Genomic DNA, 14398 nt, shown 5'->3' with positions numbered 1-14398 from the left:
CTTAGGTTTGATTCTATGTTATGTGCACACATGTGGGTTTGTGCCTGGTGCTGCAGGTGCCAAAGTGGGGTCGGGATGGGCAGTCAGTCAGGTCCCCTGGAGCTGGAGTTGTAAGTGGCCATGAGCTGCCCAGCATGGATACCGGGAACTCCAGTCCTCTGACAGAGCAGTACATGCTCTTAAACACTGACGTATCTCCCCAAGCCCTTTTCTCAGCAATTTACAGTATCATGCCCATCTTCACCAGACCCATTTTCTTCGACAATAAAATGAAAAAGGCATCTTGCCATCGTTCTCAGAGATAATGGGTAAGGATTTCACTTTTGGAAGGAGAAGAGACGGGGAGGGTCTTCTGTCAATTCATCAGGAGGTCTCTGCAGAGTGATTGAGGACACGGTAATTCTGGGAAGGCAACTTTTACCATTTCTCTAAAGTTTAATTGGGATCAGGTCATCATGTGCTTTGGGAGGGCTTCTCTCCTCACCTCTTCTTCTCTTCTTTCTTTTTATTCCCACCCCTCCCCCCTTCTTCTACCACGAGCTACAGCAGATGATGCTCCTGGTTTATAATCAGAGTTCGATGTCGTTAAGTTAAACTGTACGAAACAGACTTTGGGGTTTTGCTTAGGAAATAAACATTTGGAAATTAGTATACAGCTAGGAGGCTCGCGATGTGGGTGCAATGCCAGACTGATATTTATACATTTATATATCTGCGTGCACGGATATGTATGGATGTTAGTCTCCCTCAGAGCCTGTTAAAGCTGGTCCCCCAAAAAGTATCTTTACAAACTAAGCTGCTTCTATCTGCTCACCCACAAGGCTAGCACAATCGGGGCGTAAGTTCTCTGGAATTAATGACCTTATAATTGGTGACTCACGTGCCACCTGTAATTCATATTGCTCTATTATATTCCTTGTCAATTATGTTACTTGTGTGTTTAATAGAGTACATAGCTTGAGTTTTCTGTCTGGGAGCTATGGCACGCCTTAGCTTAGAAGACTCTTTTCCCCTTCTCCCTAACAAGGAAGCTCATTTAGAAAGAAATGTTTATGGGAAGCTCTTGTCAGCTGGCATTTTTACTAGTTTGCTAACCCAAAGGTAAAATATAAAGCCGTGTCTTTTCCTCGCTGGCTTGTTGTGAGTAGAAGGGTCCCTCCCTTGTTAGCTTGATAAATAATTTCACTAGGGGGACTCGGCTGTGTTTTTATGCTTGCTGTCTATTTTCTGCTTCCTGCAAATAAATTTCTGTACTCGGAGAGTACTAAAACTCCGAACACATGGGATTTCCCCCATTTTACTGCTGGCCTCCTGAAATATTTATTCGATCTAGTGTTTTTAATTAATTTTTTAGAGGAAAAAATACGCTGTGATTAACATCAAATCAGGAGAAAAAAAAGTCTTCATCCATTTTGGGCTGCCGTGGGGTTTGTACCTGGAAAGGCAGTTCTTTTTAAAGGCTTCATGTGTTAAACTCTCCGTCTGATTTGTCAAACGGAAAATAAGTGTTACTACTTGGGAGAGCCTTGGAGTTTTCTCATTCCATTTTCCTTTGCCCGTGTCTCCAGATTTAATTATTAAGCTGTTAATAGGAGAGATGAATAGGGGCATAGGATTCTATCTACAAACGGGACAATGTATGATAATATCTGTACATTTGAAAAATGAAGCCAGGGTGAGAGTCGAAATAAATTGATGTAACCGTTGTGCCGCCAACGTCCTGGGTATTTAATCTTTGGGTTCATTAGTATCATGGAGAGCTGGGTGCAGCATAAACCTCAACAAATATACCCCCAAAACGTTGCAATAAAGAACAAATCAATACATGCTCTAAATGACCAGAACGCTAAACACAGCGCATTATAGGCTCCCAGTGCCGAATGAATGCCGAAATGATACTTCTGTTTGTTAGCAAAGCAATCATTTGACGTTAATGCCAGATGACTTCATTCACGCATCTTTTCTTGTTTTCAGAGAAGAGAGTCCGCTTACTCGCTCCTTGTTGCGTGCACACAAGCAAGGTTTTATTTTCTGAAATTGGAAACTATTTTTTACAAAGGTACCTTGGACAAACTTGCACCCAGGATGTCAGTGCATGTGACCAACATCTTGGATACTGGAGCACCTATGAGTAGGGGTTTTTCTGAAGCACACCCTTGTCAAAGAAGAAGAAACTGTACAGAATGGGGCCCTCAAAGAGTACCCTGGCATGCGTGGAGACGGACCGTCATGCTCTAGGACATTGTTCCCTCGAGCAGACACTGTAGGATACAACTTAAGACATTTCTCTTTGAACCGCTTTAGCTACAGAGATTATGAGACTTTTTAAAAATATATACTTCAAGGACGATTGGTATTTAACGTTTGTTATGGCCACACGGAGGCCATACCGTGTTGGTTGGAGTTAGAATTGACATCCATGCACTCGGACCTCCCACTCAGACATTTACAGAGTTGATGGGTGTGATGGGAAGTTACAGAGGAGCAAGGAGTCTCCCAGGAGACAGAACCTGTCATCTTCAGTCCTTGAAACAAGTCTAGGGGTAGATACTTTAATCCACTTTAACAATGTGGAGGGTACTGGGCACAAAGGAATTTAGGTGCCCTGTAACCCTTCACTACCATCTTGCTTAGCTACCTACCACGCCACTTCCTCCCTGTCAGTCAGTCTGTCTGCAGCCTTCCTGGGTCACACACTTTAGCTTTTAGCCTCAATTTGTACTGTAAGTGTCCAAGTGCCCTCCCCTTGGCCTCCTTTCCTGAGCAGGGATGAGTGTGGCTCAGAAGAAAGGACACATAATGTGATTAGTATCTGGAGGTCTAGAGCCATGGCTTCTCGTGGTCTTGACCCCCCAAGGACCCCTGTGAGTCTCTGAACAAACGATCCTGTACTGTTGATTTCGGAAGGCGACGGGAAAGGAGTTCCAGTCGAAAGATAATGATTGCCATCCCCAGCCGCAGTTTAACAGTAATTGATGACACTTCTCCTCAAAAACTCCATAATGTGTGAAGAGTCACTCAGCACGTTGCTGGATAGTGGAGATCCACATCGCTGTTGGTAAATCTCTCCAACGGAAGCCCTGTTGAATAAAAGTTGTCCGCGAAATCAGCACCGCTACTACAAAAAAATACAATTTCCACATCTCGAGGATGGGAACTGTCCCTCCAAGGGGAACAGAAAGGATTAAATATGGTAATATATGTAAAGCACTTGGATTAAATATGTTAATATATGTAAAACACCTGCCCTGGGTAAACACCCTCCCTGCCATGTTCAGCCATGGACAGTGTTACAGGGGATAAAATTCTGACCTTGACACTTAACAAGCCTTGGTTTACATTAGAATAACGTTGTGATTACAGTATTGAGCTTCCCCCACCCCACCACACCCCACCCCCAGCCCACCGTTTTAAAATAAACGTTTTCAAAAATCAGAAAACCGAGGTTGGTAACGCTTATGGCCATTCCTTTATTTAAAAAAAAAAAAATCTCATCACCCCTAAAAATAAAATAAAATAAAATCATCGTACTTTGAGGAGCTCTCTGCTCAAATAGTTTAGGGAAACGTGTGTATTAAATTAAACATTTAATATTGCTGTCATCCATCTCAGAGCCTTTATATGCTAATACGTATGCCCTGTATACATATTATACTAACGCAGATGGCAGTCAGTATTTTCTAAGCTTGTGTGAACACGGACTGTGATTGTTTTTAAACACCCAGTTTCCTGTAACTAGTATTGTTCTAGGCAATTTTGAGAGAGAGAGAGAGAGAGAGAGAGAGAGAGAGAGAGAGAGAGAGAGAGAAATATGGTTGCCTGAAGGTATATTAAAGCACTGGCATTTCTTTCTTTTTGAACCAAAGAGCCCTTTTATTAATTTTCCCTGGTGGAAATCTTGTCCTCAATGACTCCTTTTGCATTCTTCCTGTTCGTTTCCCTTATCAGCCCAGAAGGACTGTATAGGATTCTGTCTGTGATGTGTACTTCAGGAGAGAGAACTATGAGGTGGAGGCAAATTCTACAGGGCCGGTATAAGAATGAGCTCCCGGAGTTGCCCAGCCTTCCTGAGCTCCACAGGAGATCTCAGGAGTTCAGCTGGGGACCCAGAGGCATTGTTTAACATGCCTTAGCCTTTTTCGACTAGATGGGCCATTCAAAGGGTCAAAGCTTCTGCAAGGAATACTCAATTTCCTAGGGTTCAGACCAGGGAGTCTGCAGCTCTAAAAGCAACCTTCAGTTTGGGGTTCCTTTTTAAAAGGAGGAGAATCCAAGATGGCTTGGGTGAGAACCGAGTATACAAGTTCATCCTCTCGGACCCTCTTTCTAGTGCCTCTGCCTTGGGGTACATGTAGAACCCACCTTCACTCCCAAGTCCCACCCCAAACATGTCCTTTGATCTTAAGGCTCCATCAGAGGTTATCTGGACATTCTGGGTTCCCCAACTCAGAAGAGAACTGATTGGCTCACCCAATATCCACTGAGCAGGAGCTAGGGGAGGGTCCTTGGGTCAGTTTCTTGCTTAGTCCTATTTTCTGAGACAAGGGTTGGATGAAACTACCACAGTGGTCTGGCACCAATGTATGAGATGAAAATTAGTGCTCAAGACTCATGGTTTGGAGGCAGGGATGTGAGGGGTTGGGCACAAGCACATCTCTGAACCTAGAAGATGGGTTGTCTGTCTATCCTGGCTAGATAGTTCTTCCCAAATCATTAATGCCCTACCTCAAGTCAATTAAATCAGTACCTCAAGGGGGTGGGTGAGCTCACACACCAGTGTTTTTATTTTAAACAATCCCAAGACATTCCAGTGTGTAAGGAGGAATGAGGAGTTCTGGAGAAGAATGCAGGGGGCACCAGCCTCTATAGAAAACCCAGAGAGCCAAGGAGCCCCTGGCAGAGCTCCCACATTCTTGTCCTTCTGATAATTCAGCGTCTCTCAGGTCCAGTCTCAGATGAGAAGGGCAGAACAATCGCTTTGTGTTTCCCACTCCATCTGGCCTCCTCAGTCCTTTAGAAACATCAACTCTATTCATGATGAGCAAGGCCAATGCAGTCAGAGAAGGTCCCTGGGGAAAGGAGACCAGAGCTCTGAAGCCTCCAATTTAAACCTGACTTGGCCACAACATAGCTCCAGGATGTGGGTGGGTCCCGTTCCCCTAACTGCCTTGCAGGATCACATGTCACAAACTTCTTTTTTTTTCTTTAAGAGGGGGATGAGGGGGTGTAATTGACCTAGAAGTCAAGGAGGGTTCTACAATCAGCTGTGCACCTAGCATTTCACAGACTTATGGGTGAACCAGAGGAGATACGGATTTGAGCTGGTGGAATGGTAAATTTTTACACTACGGTGCCTTTAAAAATTAATCCACACGGAAAAGAAAATAATTATTCAGTGATCAAATTACAAAGATAGATGCATCCTCAAATTATTTGCACAGACTTTTGCAGACACCAATGATTTTACACACACACACACACACACACACACACACACACACACCTGTGTTGAAGACTCTACCTTGTAAGAAGATGGCCTTGCGAGCTTCACCTCCTCTCTTGGATGCTGAGACCATGTGACAGTGGCGTCCATGCCTTAAGTGTTCTTGTGTTTGACCCTGAGCTGTCTGATGGTGAGTGGCTCACCATGGGCTCAGTGCTTTTCAAGCAAAGCACAGGTCTCCCTGAATAAGTAGTTGACTAGCCAAACATGTACTCCAATGTGTGATAACAGCCTTAGAATGCTGTGAAACATCCAAGAAAGACATCTTTACAGTCTGCTAAAACTTAAAAATTATTTCAACTCTCTTCTAGCTTTTCAACTAGAAAAGTTGTCCCCCTGACAACTGCTGTGTCTTTTATGGGTGAAGTTTTCTTACTTGGATAACAAATTAAATGTCACCTGAACATTGTGTTTTATTTCATTTATTTTTATTTTATTTTATTTTATTTAGCTAGTTAGCCTGGGCTCTTCCTCTCCAGAACTGAGGTACAAGTCTATACCATTATACCTGTTTTCTAGGGGGTTTGTTTGATTTTGCTTTTGTTTTCCTTGTATTTTAGGGATTGAACTTGGGTCTCCATGCTCAAGGCAAGCATTACAGGCTGGGCCTTGAGCCACAGTTCTACCAGGTGATTTATGTTTTAGATCTATTGACACTTTTTTTCATTCTGACTATTTTGCCATTAAACACACAAACACACACACACACACACACACACACACACACACACTCGAAGTACTTTTAGTATTTAATTAGACAATCACAGGCTGCTATTTGCATACTGGAAAATGGGCATACTGTTGGAGATGCGACTGGAACAAGCAGAGGACTTATGTGTAGAAGCTGAGAAGGAAGCATTGTCTCAAACACAGTCCAAGATGAGTAGGCAGTGCTGGGCTCCAGGAAGGGATTGGAAGGTCAGCCAGAGAATAAAAGTGAAGAACGGGAGGGAGGAAGGGAGGGGGGAGGAAAGAGAGGGAGGGAGGCAGAAAGGAAATGAGGGGCCTGGAGGTCTGAAGTATTGCATGCTTCCCTCATCTCTGTTTGCAACTGAAATTCATGACTAAGTGGCAGCCCGTCCAGGCAACGCATCCTCTCCTCCTCCTAGGTCATCTGTCCGTCCGTCCGTCTCTCTGTCATCCATCCGCCTGTCTGCAAACTTTGCTCCACACTTTTCTCTGGGTAAAGGGGCCTCACGTGCATCCTCTGAATCAAGGCGGGCACTGCACGTGGAGCTGAAGCAGGGGGTTATCTATTGCTCTTTTCTGTGTCAGCTGCCTCGTCACGATTCACGGTATTGGGGAGAAGAAAAGGAGGGGGCGCTTCTTCAAAGAACTACATGGGGGATTTGGTCACGTGTCTGCCACTAACATCAATCGCAGATGCCTGGGCAAAAAATGCCTAGCACGTTTTTACACATGCCTCTTTGAATAACGTCCCCTCTGGGGTTGCTACCAGACTCCCCTCCGCTGATACAGGATTTGGGGGGCTTTGAAGTCAGTTGTGGGAATTTCACTGCTTTCTTTGACTCCAGCAAATTGCTCCAAAATGCTACAAATGTAAAAAGGACTAAGAAAGCTTGAACTGTAGCTTAGAGAAAGAATCCCCTTAAGCCATTGACACAAAAATGTGTTTCTTCGTTCAGTTTTTAATTTGTGAGTTATATCTTAAAACACAGCAGTGGACCCAGGGTATTCTGCTAGGTGGAGAGAAATGCCGCAAGAACCCAGCAGAGGGTGGCGAGCAAAGGTGTTTGCAGCTACAATTCTTCGACATCCTTGTCTTTAGGGGGAAATCTTTGAATGGAGGGGAGACAGCTTACAGAGAAATCTTACACAGTAGTAACAAGGCAAGGTAGGAGCATTCTCACCATCAATAAGGGTGTGAGTGAGTATTGAAACAGGTGGACAGTGCCCAGTTCACACAGTGTCCCCCAGTGGAGGACACAGAGGGAAGACTTATGTGCCTTGTGTCAGAGGGTCCTGTTCCTAGCAGGCTTCAAATTTTGTCTTAGCTCTTTCCCTCATGGGGTGGAGGCAACTAAGCTCTACTGAATGTTCTGAGAAATCCCTCCAAGTTATTTCAGTCTTGTAGTCTCTGAACACTCTGGCAAGTTAGAAGAGAAATATGGAGTGGTCAAAATGACCGCTAGCAGCTCCCCAGGCTTCAGTTACTGACTCCATAAATTTAAGGATTTGGCATGGCCCAGAGATTTTCAAACTCGTTTTATTTTGTTTGGTTCCAGCAGAGGAACCATTTGTAAAATGAGAGTTTATGTGAGATCACCATATAAAAGAGAGATGGGAGCTGCCATGTGGGGCTGTCCCTCCAGGATGTTGAGCCTCCTCCCTCTCTGTCATCTCCAGTCACTGTGCAGTTCGGGGCTCTCTACAGACCAGCAAGTGGGCATCTTTGGGGAATTCTTCTCTCCTGGGTACTGTTAGCTCAGCCAATCTCTGATATGAAAAACAAGCACTTCATTTTCCTGTTGGAAACACTTGGGCATTCCTAAACAGAGAGCCAATGATGAGACAGGCACAGAGGCCAGATCTTCTCAAATCTTGTGACTTTGGCAAAGTCACTTCCCCTCTCCACATGCCTCCTTTCCTAATCTTTCAAATGGGAAGAGGGATGCTACAAAGAGGCCTATGAGATTGTTATGCAAGTTAAATGACTCAGCTGAGACTCCTAGGAAGTGCCCAATGTAACCTGGTTGCTGTCACTGGGGGGGCGGGGGGGGGGAGGAGACACGGGGCGGGGGTGGGGGGGGAGCAGAAGTGACCAACAGCAACCTTGTCTTCTTTGGATCAGAAACACAGAATGACTTGCCTTGGGATTTAAGGGGACCCTCCTGTAGTCAGTCTGTTTGACAGACAATAACTGTGCCTTCCTTTCGTACCACCTCATATCTGGTTCTTCACCCTTCAACCTGAGAGGGAGTTGTCCTGTTACAGCATGCTGGGCTGTTTGGTTCCACAGACTACCCTTCGTGTCTCATGTGGATAGTGTGCATCTCTCTTTTCTCAGTTCTACATCCAAGGACTAACAGAGGTGGCACCACCGTCCATGACTGGGATATTTGCAAGAGGGACCAACACAACTCTAAAACGAAGGATCCTTTCCACACCTTTCCACACATTCACAGCCAGTTTTTATACAGTTAACACAGCACCCCACTGTGTAAGGAGGCCCTGGAGATAAGACTGCTCAGCAGGCAAATAGCAAAGGCGTGGCTGACGTTGCAACATCAGCCAATCCTGTGAGACACACAGAAGAGAACCACAAAGCAAGAGTGGTCTGTGGGTGTCAAAGAAAAATCTCAGAGAAAGAGTCAGGCCACCCATGGCTTGCCATGGGCCAGGAGGAACAGAAAAGCAGAAGGGCCAAGAATGGCTGACCAGGGCTGCAGAGGGAATGGATTCATGAAATCTCTGAACTCTACTATCTTACCAATAAAAATTAGTATTTCCCCCGATGCTAGCCACTCTTTTACTGTGCAGATGCATCAGACTTAGTGAACACCCTCCATACTTATTTCAGTGACTGCCTTAACCTCTTGAGCCAGTACAGAAACTAACAAGTGTTCTAGATCTCTTTCTTCTGTTGTATAGATGCAACGACCAAAAGCAACTTAGGGAAGAAAGGGGTAGCCCAATATCGATGGAGTCAGTAACTCAAGGCAGGAACCTGGAGGCAGACACCATGGAGGACCACTGTTCATCAACTTCTTCCCAGGCTCAGGCTCATCTCCCTTTCTTATTCTTCCGAGGCCCTTCTGCCTAAGGAGAGCACTGTCCACACACATGCCCACAGGCCAATCTGATGAAGCCAATTCTTTAATTGAGCTTCTCTCTTCCCAAGTGTGTCAAGTTGGCAACCAAGAACATTGTAAAACAGTAGACATGTAGACACATCTAGACTAACATCATTGGAAGAGAACCATGACGCCCAGAAGCGTGTGTGTGTGTGTGTGTGTGCGTGTGTGTGTGTGTGTGTGAGAGAGAGAGAGAGAGAGAGAGAGAGAGAGAGAGAGAGAGAGAGTTAGTATATGTATGTGTACATGTCTATGAAGGTGAGAGGAAATACGATTTCCTCAGGAGCTATCCCTACACTGTTGTTTTGAGAAAGAATCTGACCCGGAACTCATTAAGGAGGCAAGTAGGCTAGGCTATCTGTCCAGGGATCCCCAGGGATCCACCTGTCCCTACCTCTCCAACATTGGGGTTAGAAACACAAACATCATGTCGACTTCTTTGCTCATGTAGGCTTTTGGAATCAGACGTGGGTCCTTGTGCTTGCCAGGTAAACATTTAGCTGACTGAGCCAACTCCCCAGACCTCAAGCATGTACACTTCTAAGTACATCCCAGATGGTACTGGAAGAAGAACACATTGTGTTTTTGGAGACCTACAGTTTCCAAATATCTGAAGGGACACCTAGAGAATCATCTAATGTAGGAATCTGGCACCATTCTCCACTCTGGAGCTCTCCTCTACATGGCCTCAATGGTTTGCTTCAGACAATGAGGTTCAACTTCGGATTACCATACCATTGCTTTTCAGGGACATTCGGCAACATCTAGTTTGCTATGATTGGCAGAGAGGATGCCTAGGTCCTACATGCCCAGGTCAGCACCACAACCCATGGGCCATCCCTCACTACTAAGCATGCTCAAGTAGAGAAATCCGGTTTAAATTCTGTGGTCAGGGTTTGACTCCGTGTATACAGTGGGAATAATCAAAACCAACTTTCTCGATGTCAGTAAGAATGAGTGGGAATCCACACTGCAGGGGGAGTTCTGAGGGGTCTGATCAATAGACCCCTCACACAGTGATGTGAAGAGTCCTCTCTAGTCAGTTCCAGGGCCATCCTCTGCAGACTGGTTGTAAGGATGAAGTGAGGAAATCTCTTAAAGTTCCAGGCAAACATTATTTGTGATTACCTCTTCACAGAGACCTTGCCGGTGAAGGCTGCATGGATGTTGGCTCCCTGCTGCCTCACCCTGTGGGCCTGTTGAAGAGAAAGAAGAGCGGCTCCCTTCTAGTCACCAGGTGTCTGGGATTCTGAAGGGAGAGCAGGAAAAGGGTCATCTCTAAACACCAGACTCAAGATGGGAGCCAGTTCATTCCCTTCCTTATCCCCTGTGCCCAGCAGCAGTGACTAGGGCGAATAAAACCTCCTGTCTCATTTTTCTAACACATGTGTATGGTTCATGATATGAGTTCCAATAGGCACCCAGCAATGGACAGCAGGGACACCCAGGTCTTACCCACAGACATGTCCACCCCATTTCCTCTACAAAATGACCAGATTCCAGTAGGAGTTCGGCGTCAGAGTCAAAACATCCTGGCTCTAATCTGAGCACAAAATGGATTTTAGCGACAGATTTTATTGAGTAACCGACTCCCTCTTCCCCCACCCCCACCATTGGAAAACATATTGTCTTCTTTACTGTAGTTCATTTTGCTTTCTGAGGTGATTAATGAATTAAAGGTGCAGTGTATTTATTCTTTTGCCTGATTACCATTCTGTAATAAATCTCAGCTCCCGAGTCTGTCGATAGGAGAAGGCCAACCTGACGCTTTGTAAAATATAGGTTTGTACATTAAGCTTAACTCCCAGCCTCATATATAGGAGAAAAGTCACCTTAGAGCCTTATAAAAATAAGTGGGAAGCTCCAGGGACATCAGCTGGTGTGTAGAGGACTCTTTCTGGGGACAGCCTCCTTGGACATGGGAAGGCCGGCTGCCTGACCAACAGTACCTGCTCACTGGGAATGCAGAACACCGAGTCTTTGAGGTACCGTGGAGGTGGTAAAGAGAAGCAGGGGTGTCTCAGATCTGAAGCATGGTCTCCTGCAACGCAAGCTAGCCTGGACCTTGCTATGTAGTCAAACTTAAACCTCTAATCTTCCTGCCTTGACCTCTCTAATGCTGTGATAACAGACTAAGCCACCATCCCCGAGTACACAGTGCTGGGGACAAAATCCAAGGCTTCTCGCATGAGAGGCAAACCCTCTCCCAACTGGTTCAGTGTCATCTTAACCATTAAGAATAGTGTTCTCTGCACAGTGGCCCCACGTCTAAGCAGTTAGTGTTTCTCAGGAGTCTAATTGGACCAGGCGCATAGGAGTGAGATCAGTGGCTTCACATTTGTGTCCCGAGCAGGAGAGGCAGTTCCTGGGAGATAAAAAAAACAGTTTGTCATGGAACAGAAAACTTGGCAAGGCAGGCAGGAGCCTGCTGGTGGCCTAGAATGGACTCCAGTTCAGCCTTCACTATATCATGTGTAATCTTGGGTATTCAGGAGGGTTTTACGAGCCTCATCTGGGGGAATTGAGAGACTGGTTTGGCCTTCCCAACATAGGGTGAAATGACAGGGCAAGGCTTCACCTGCCTGTGGTCAAGCTTCATGTAGCCTCACTAAATGGTACCTGTATTAGCACAGGAAGGATGTAAGAAACGGAAGCAAGGGAACCAACTAGTGGAATTTTCCCTTTAGTTTTGTTTTTTGCAATTTATTTTAAAGGAGAGGCAAACACACACACACACACACACACACACACACACACACACACTCACACACACACAAAAGCAAAAAAACATAAATCCAAATACCATAAAACGAATGGCACTGATTGAATAATGCATGTTTGTGTGTGTATGTGTGCACACACAGACACACAGGCACATGCATGTCTGAGGATGTTCATTCACATGTGTGAACATGTATATGTGAAGGCAAAAGAACAAACGACCTCTGCTGTTGTTCCTCAGGTCCTATCTACCTTGGAATTTTGAAGTATGGTCTCCCACAGGCTGGCACTTATCAAAGAGTTAAACTTGACAAGTATCTTTCCGAGTCTACCTCACCAGTACTGGGATTACACACAGACACCATCACCCCTAGTTTTTATTACATGGGCTTTGGGGAATTGAACTCAGGTTTTCATGCTTGCAAGGCAAACACCATGTTAACTGAGCAATTCGTCACTCTGTCCAGCATTTTTGTTTACTTACACAACTGCTTAGGCCATGTACTGGGTTGGGCTCTTATGGGTCACAGCTTACAGAACCCATATACTAGATTCTTAAGGATTTTCCATGGTAGGAACTTGAACACGGCATTCTGTGGATTATTTACATGATTTCTAATCTCTGTTCAGTAGCTCTGGTTTGGGATTGGTTAGAAGACTTTGATTGATAGAAGACTATGGCTGGGTGATGTCAGCTCTTTCTTCTGTTCACCGTCCTTGGACTTTGGGTCTTAGTCATACATGGTGGGCAAGGACCAAGGTGTCTATGGAAGCCCATTGAAAGCCAATAGGAACATTGCTTTGTTCTAGCTCTCAATAGGTACAAGGAGAACATCACAGACTCGATCTGTGCACACATAGCATCTGCTGCCGTCACACGGCATGGGCCTGCCAGTGGTTGGGACTCATCATGGGATTCATCCTAGCAGTATGTGATGGGTCGAGATCCACTACACATGCTTGCCCGTGGTGGCAGAGCCACCAGATTTCCCCTAGCCACCCTGATTCAGCACACTTGCCTACAGTCTGGATTTTCATTAGAAACAGAGTCATGAAAAGGCCATCACTGACTTGCACCAAGTGCTCCCTTTTCCAAGAACTGCCATAAAGGTAAAAAGGAGGCAAATAAACATCGGACTCCTTCACGTGTCCCTCCACCACAACAGACTTTAGGCTAACACATATTTGACTTGTAAGTGAGCCATCACAATAGGTCTATAGTCACTTCCGATGGCCTGCACCTGGGCTCTACCTTGCCCCTGTTGCTCTTATTCTGTGGACTTTTCCTTCAATATTCTTCCTCACAATTTCTTTCCTTCTTGTTGTGCAACCAGAAGGAAGAAAGACTCTTCTGGGCAATAGCTAGAAGACATATTCCTGCATTTTTTTTTAAATTAATGGTGGCTGTGAGAGGGTTTATTTACTGTTGAGGATGGCGCCACCTTTGGACACGTGGTTCTGGATGGTAGACAGACTTAGGCTGAGCAAACCATGGAGAACAAGCCAATAAGCAGCATCCATCCATGGCCTTTGCTTCAGTTCGTGTCTCCAGGTTTCTGCTCTGATTTCTGTTTTGGCTTCCCTCAGTGATGGGCTGTGATCAGGATGGATAAGCCAGATAAACCCTTCCCTCCCTAAGTTACTTTTGGTCATGGTGGTTTAGAACAGTAATAGAAACCTAACCAAGGTAGAAATTAGCACCAGAGAATGAGCTATGGCTGTTCCAAACCTAGTTACATTTCACGGAAGGGAGGCAGAAGGAGTTTGGAACTTTGGGCTGGAAAAGCCATTGCATTCTGAGAGCTTAATGAGCTGTTTTGGGACTGTGGAAGCGAACGCTGAGAGCAGTGTAGGCTGATGGTGGTTTGTCTTGTGCGTTTTCAGAGGGAAGTGTGAGGGCCTTTGTAAGGCTCTAAGAAGTCTGTTCATGTGATATTTTGAACTAAGAATGTCGTTCTGGTCAGATGGAACAGAAGAATCAGCTGTTGCTCAGGAGAGACTGCCACCACTCTTGAAGCACACCTTTGCGTTGGTATACCAATTAATACAGATTAGCTGGAACTAGGAAATTAATAGTGATTAAGAGGGGACAGCATCACCAAAGCAAAGTCTTCTGGGAGTACTTTCTCCACAGATGCTGTGGTCCAGAGGGGAGTGAGTCAATATTTCATTCTGGCATCCAAATTTGGTAAAAGAGTCTTCCAGATGATGTTGGTTTTTAAAGGCACCAAGGGGTCATGGAGAACAGCTGAGGCTAGGCACTGGCTAGAAATCTCTGGATTGAAAGGGTCATGAAGAGAAGCTGAGGCTTTGCACCATAGGTTGGGATCAGATTCCTTGAAGAGAGAAGGAGCAGGCT

The 14398-nt window shown here is 45.3% G+C and overlaps 1 protein-coding gene across 3 annotated transcripts in view; it reads left to right on the top strand.

Moving 5' to 3' along the window:
* Maf (MAF bZIP transcription factor) overlaps window positions 1-14398 on the top strand; it is a 362946-nt gene that overhangs the window by 21121 nt on the left and 327427 nt on the right. For 2 of the 3 annotated variants that reach the window (XM_039097956.2, XM_039097957.2), the window contains one exon: window positions 1975-3440. The exons of the other annotated variant lie outside the window; for it this stretch is intronic. In XM_039097956.2, coding sequence (XP_038953884.1) covers window positions 1975-2035 — 61 coding nt within the window. In that variant the 3' untranslated portion in view covers window positions 2036-3440. Of the gene's footprint in view, window positions 1-1974; window positions 3441-14398 lie in introns of those variants that run through there. 3 annotated transcript variants of the gene reach the window in all.

Source organism: Rattus norvegicus, chromosome 19, assembly GCF_036323735.1.
Source record: "Rattus norvegicus strain BN/NHsdMcwi chromosome 19, GRCr8, whole genome shotgun sequence".
NCBI classification, from domain to species: domain Eukaryota; kingdom Metazoa; phylum Chordata; class Mammalia; order Rodentia; family Muridae; genus Rattus; species Rattus norvegicus.
Note: the sequence above shows the minus strand (reverse complement) of the source record. Positions and strands in the feature narration are given on the sequence as shown.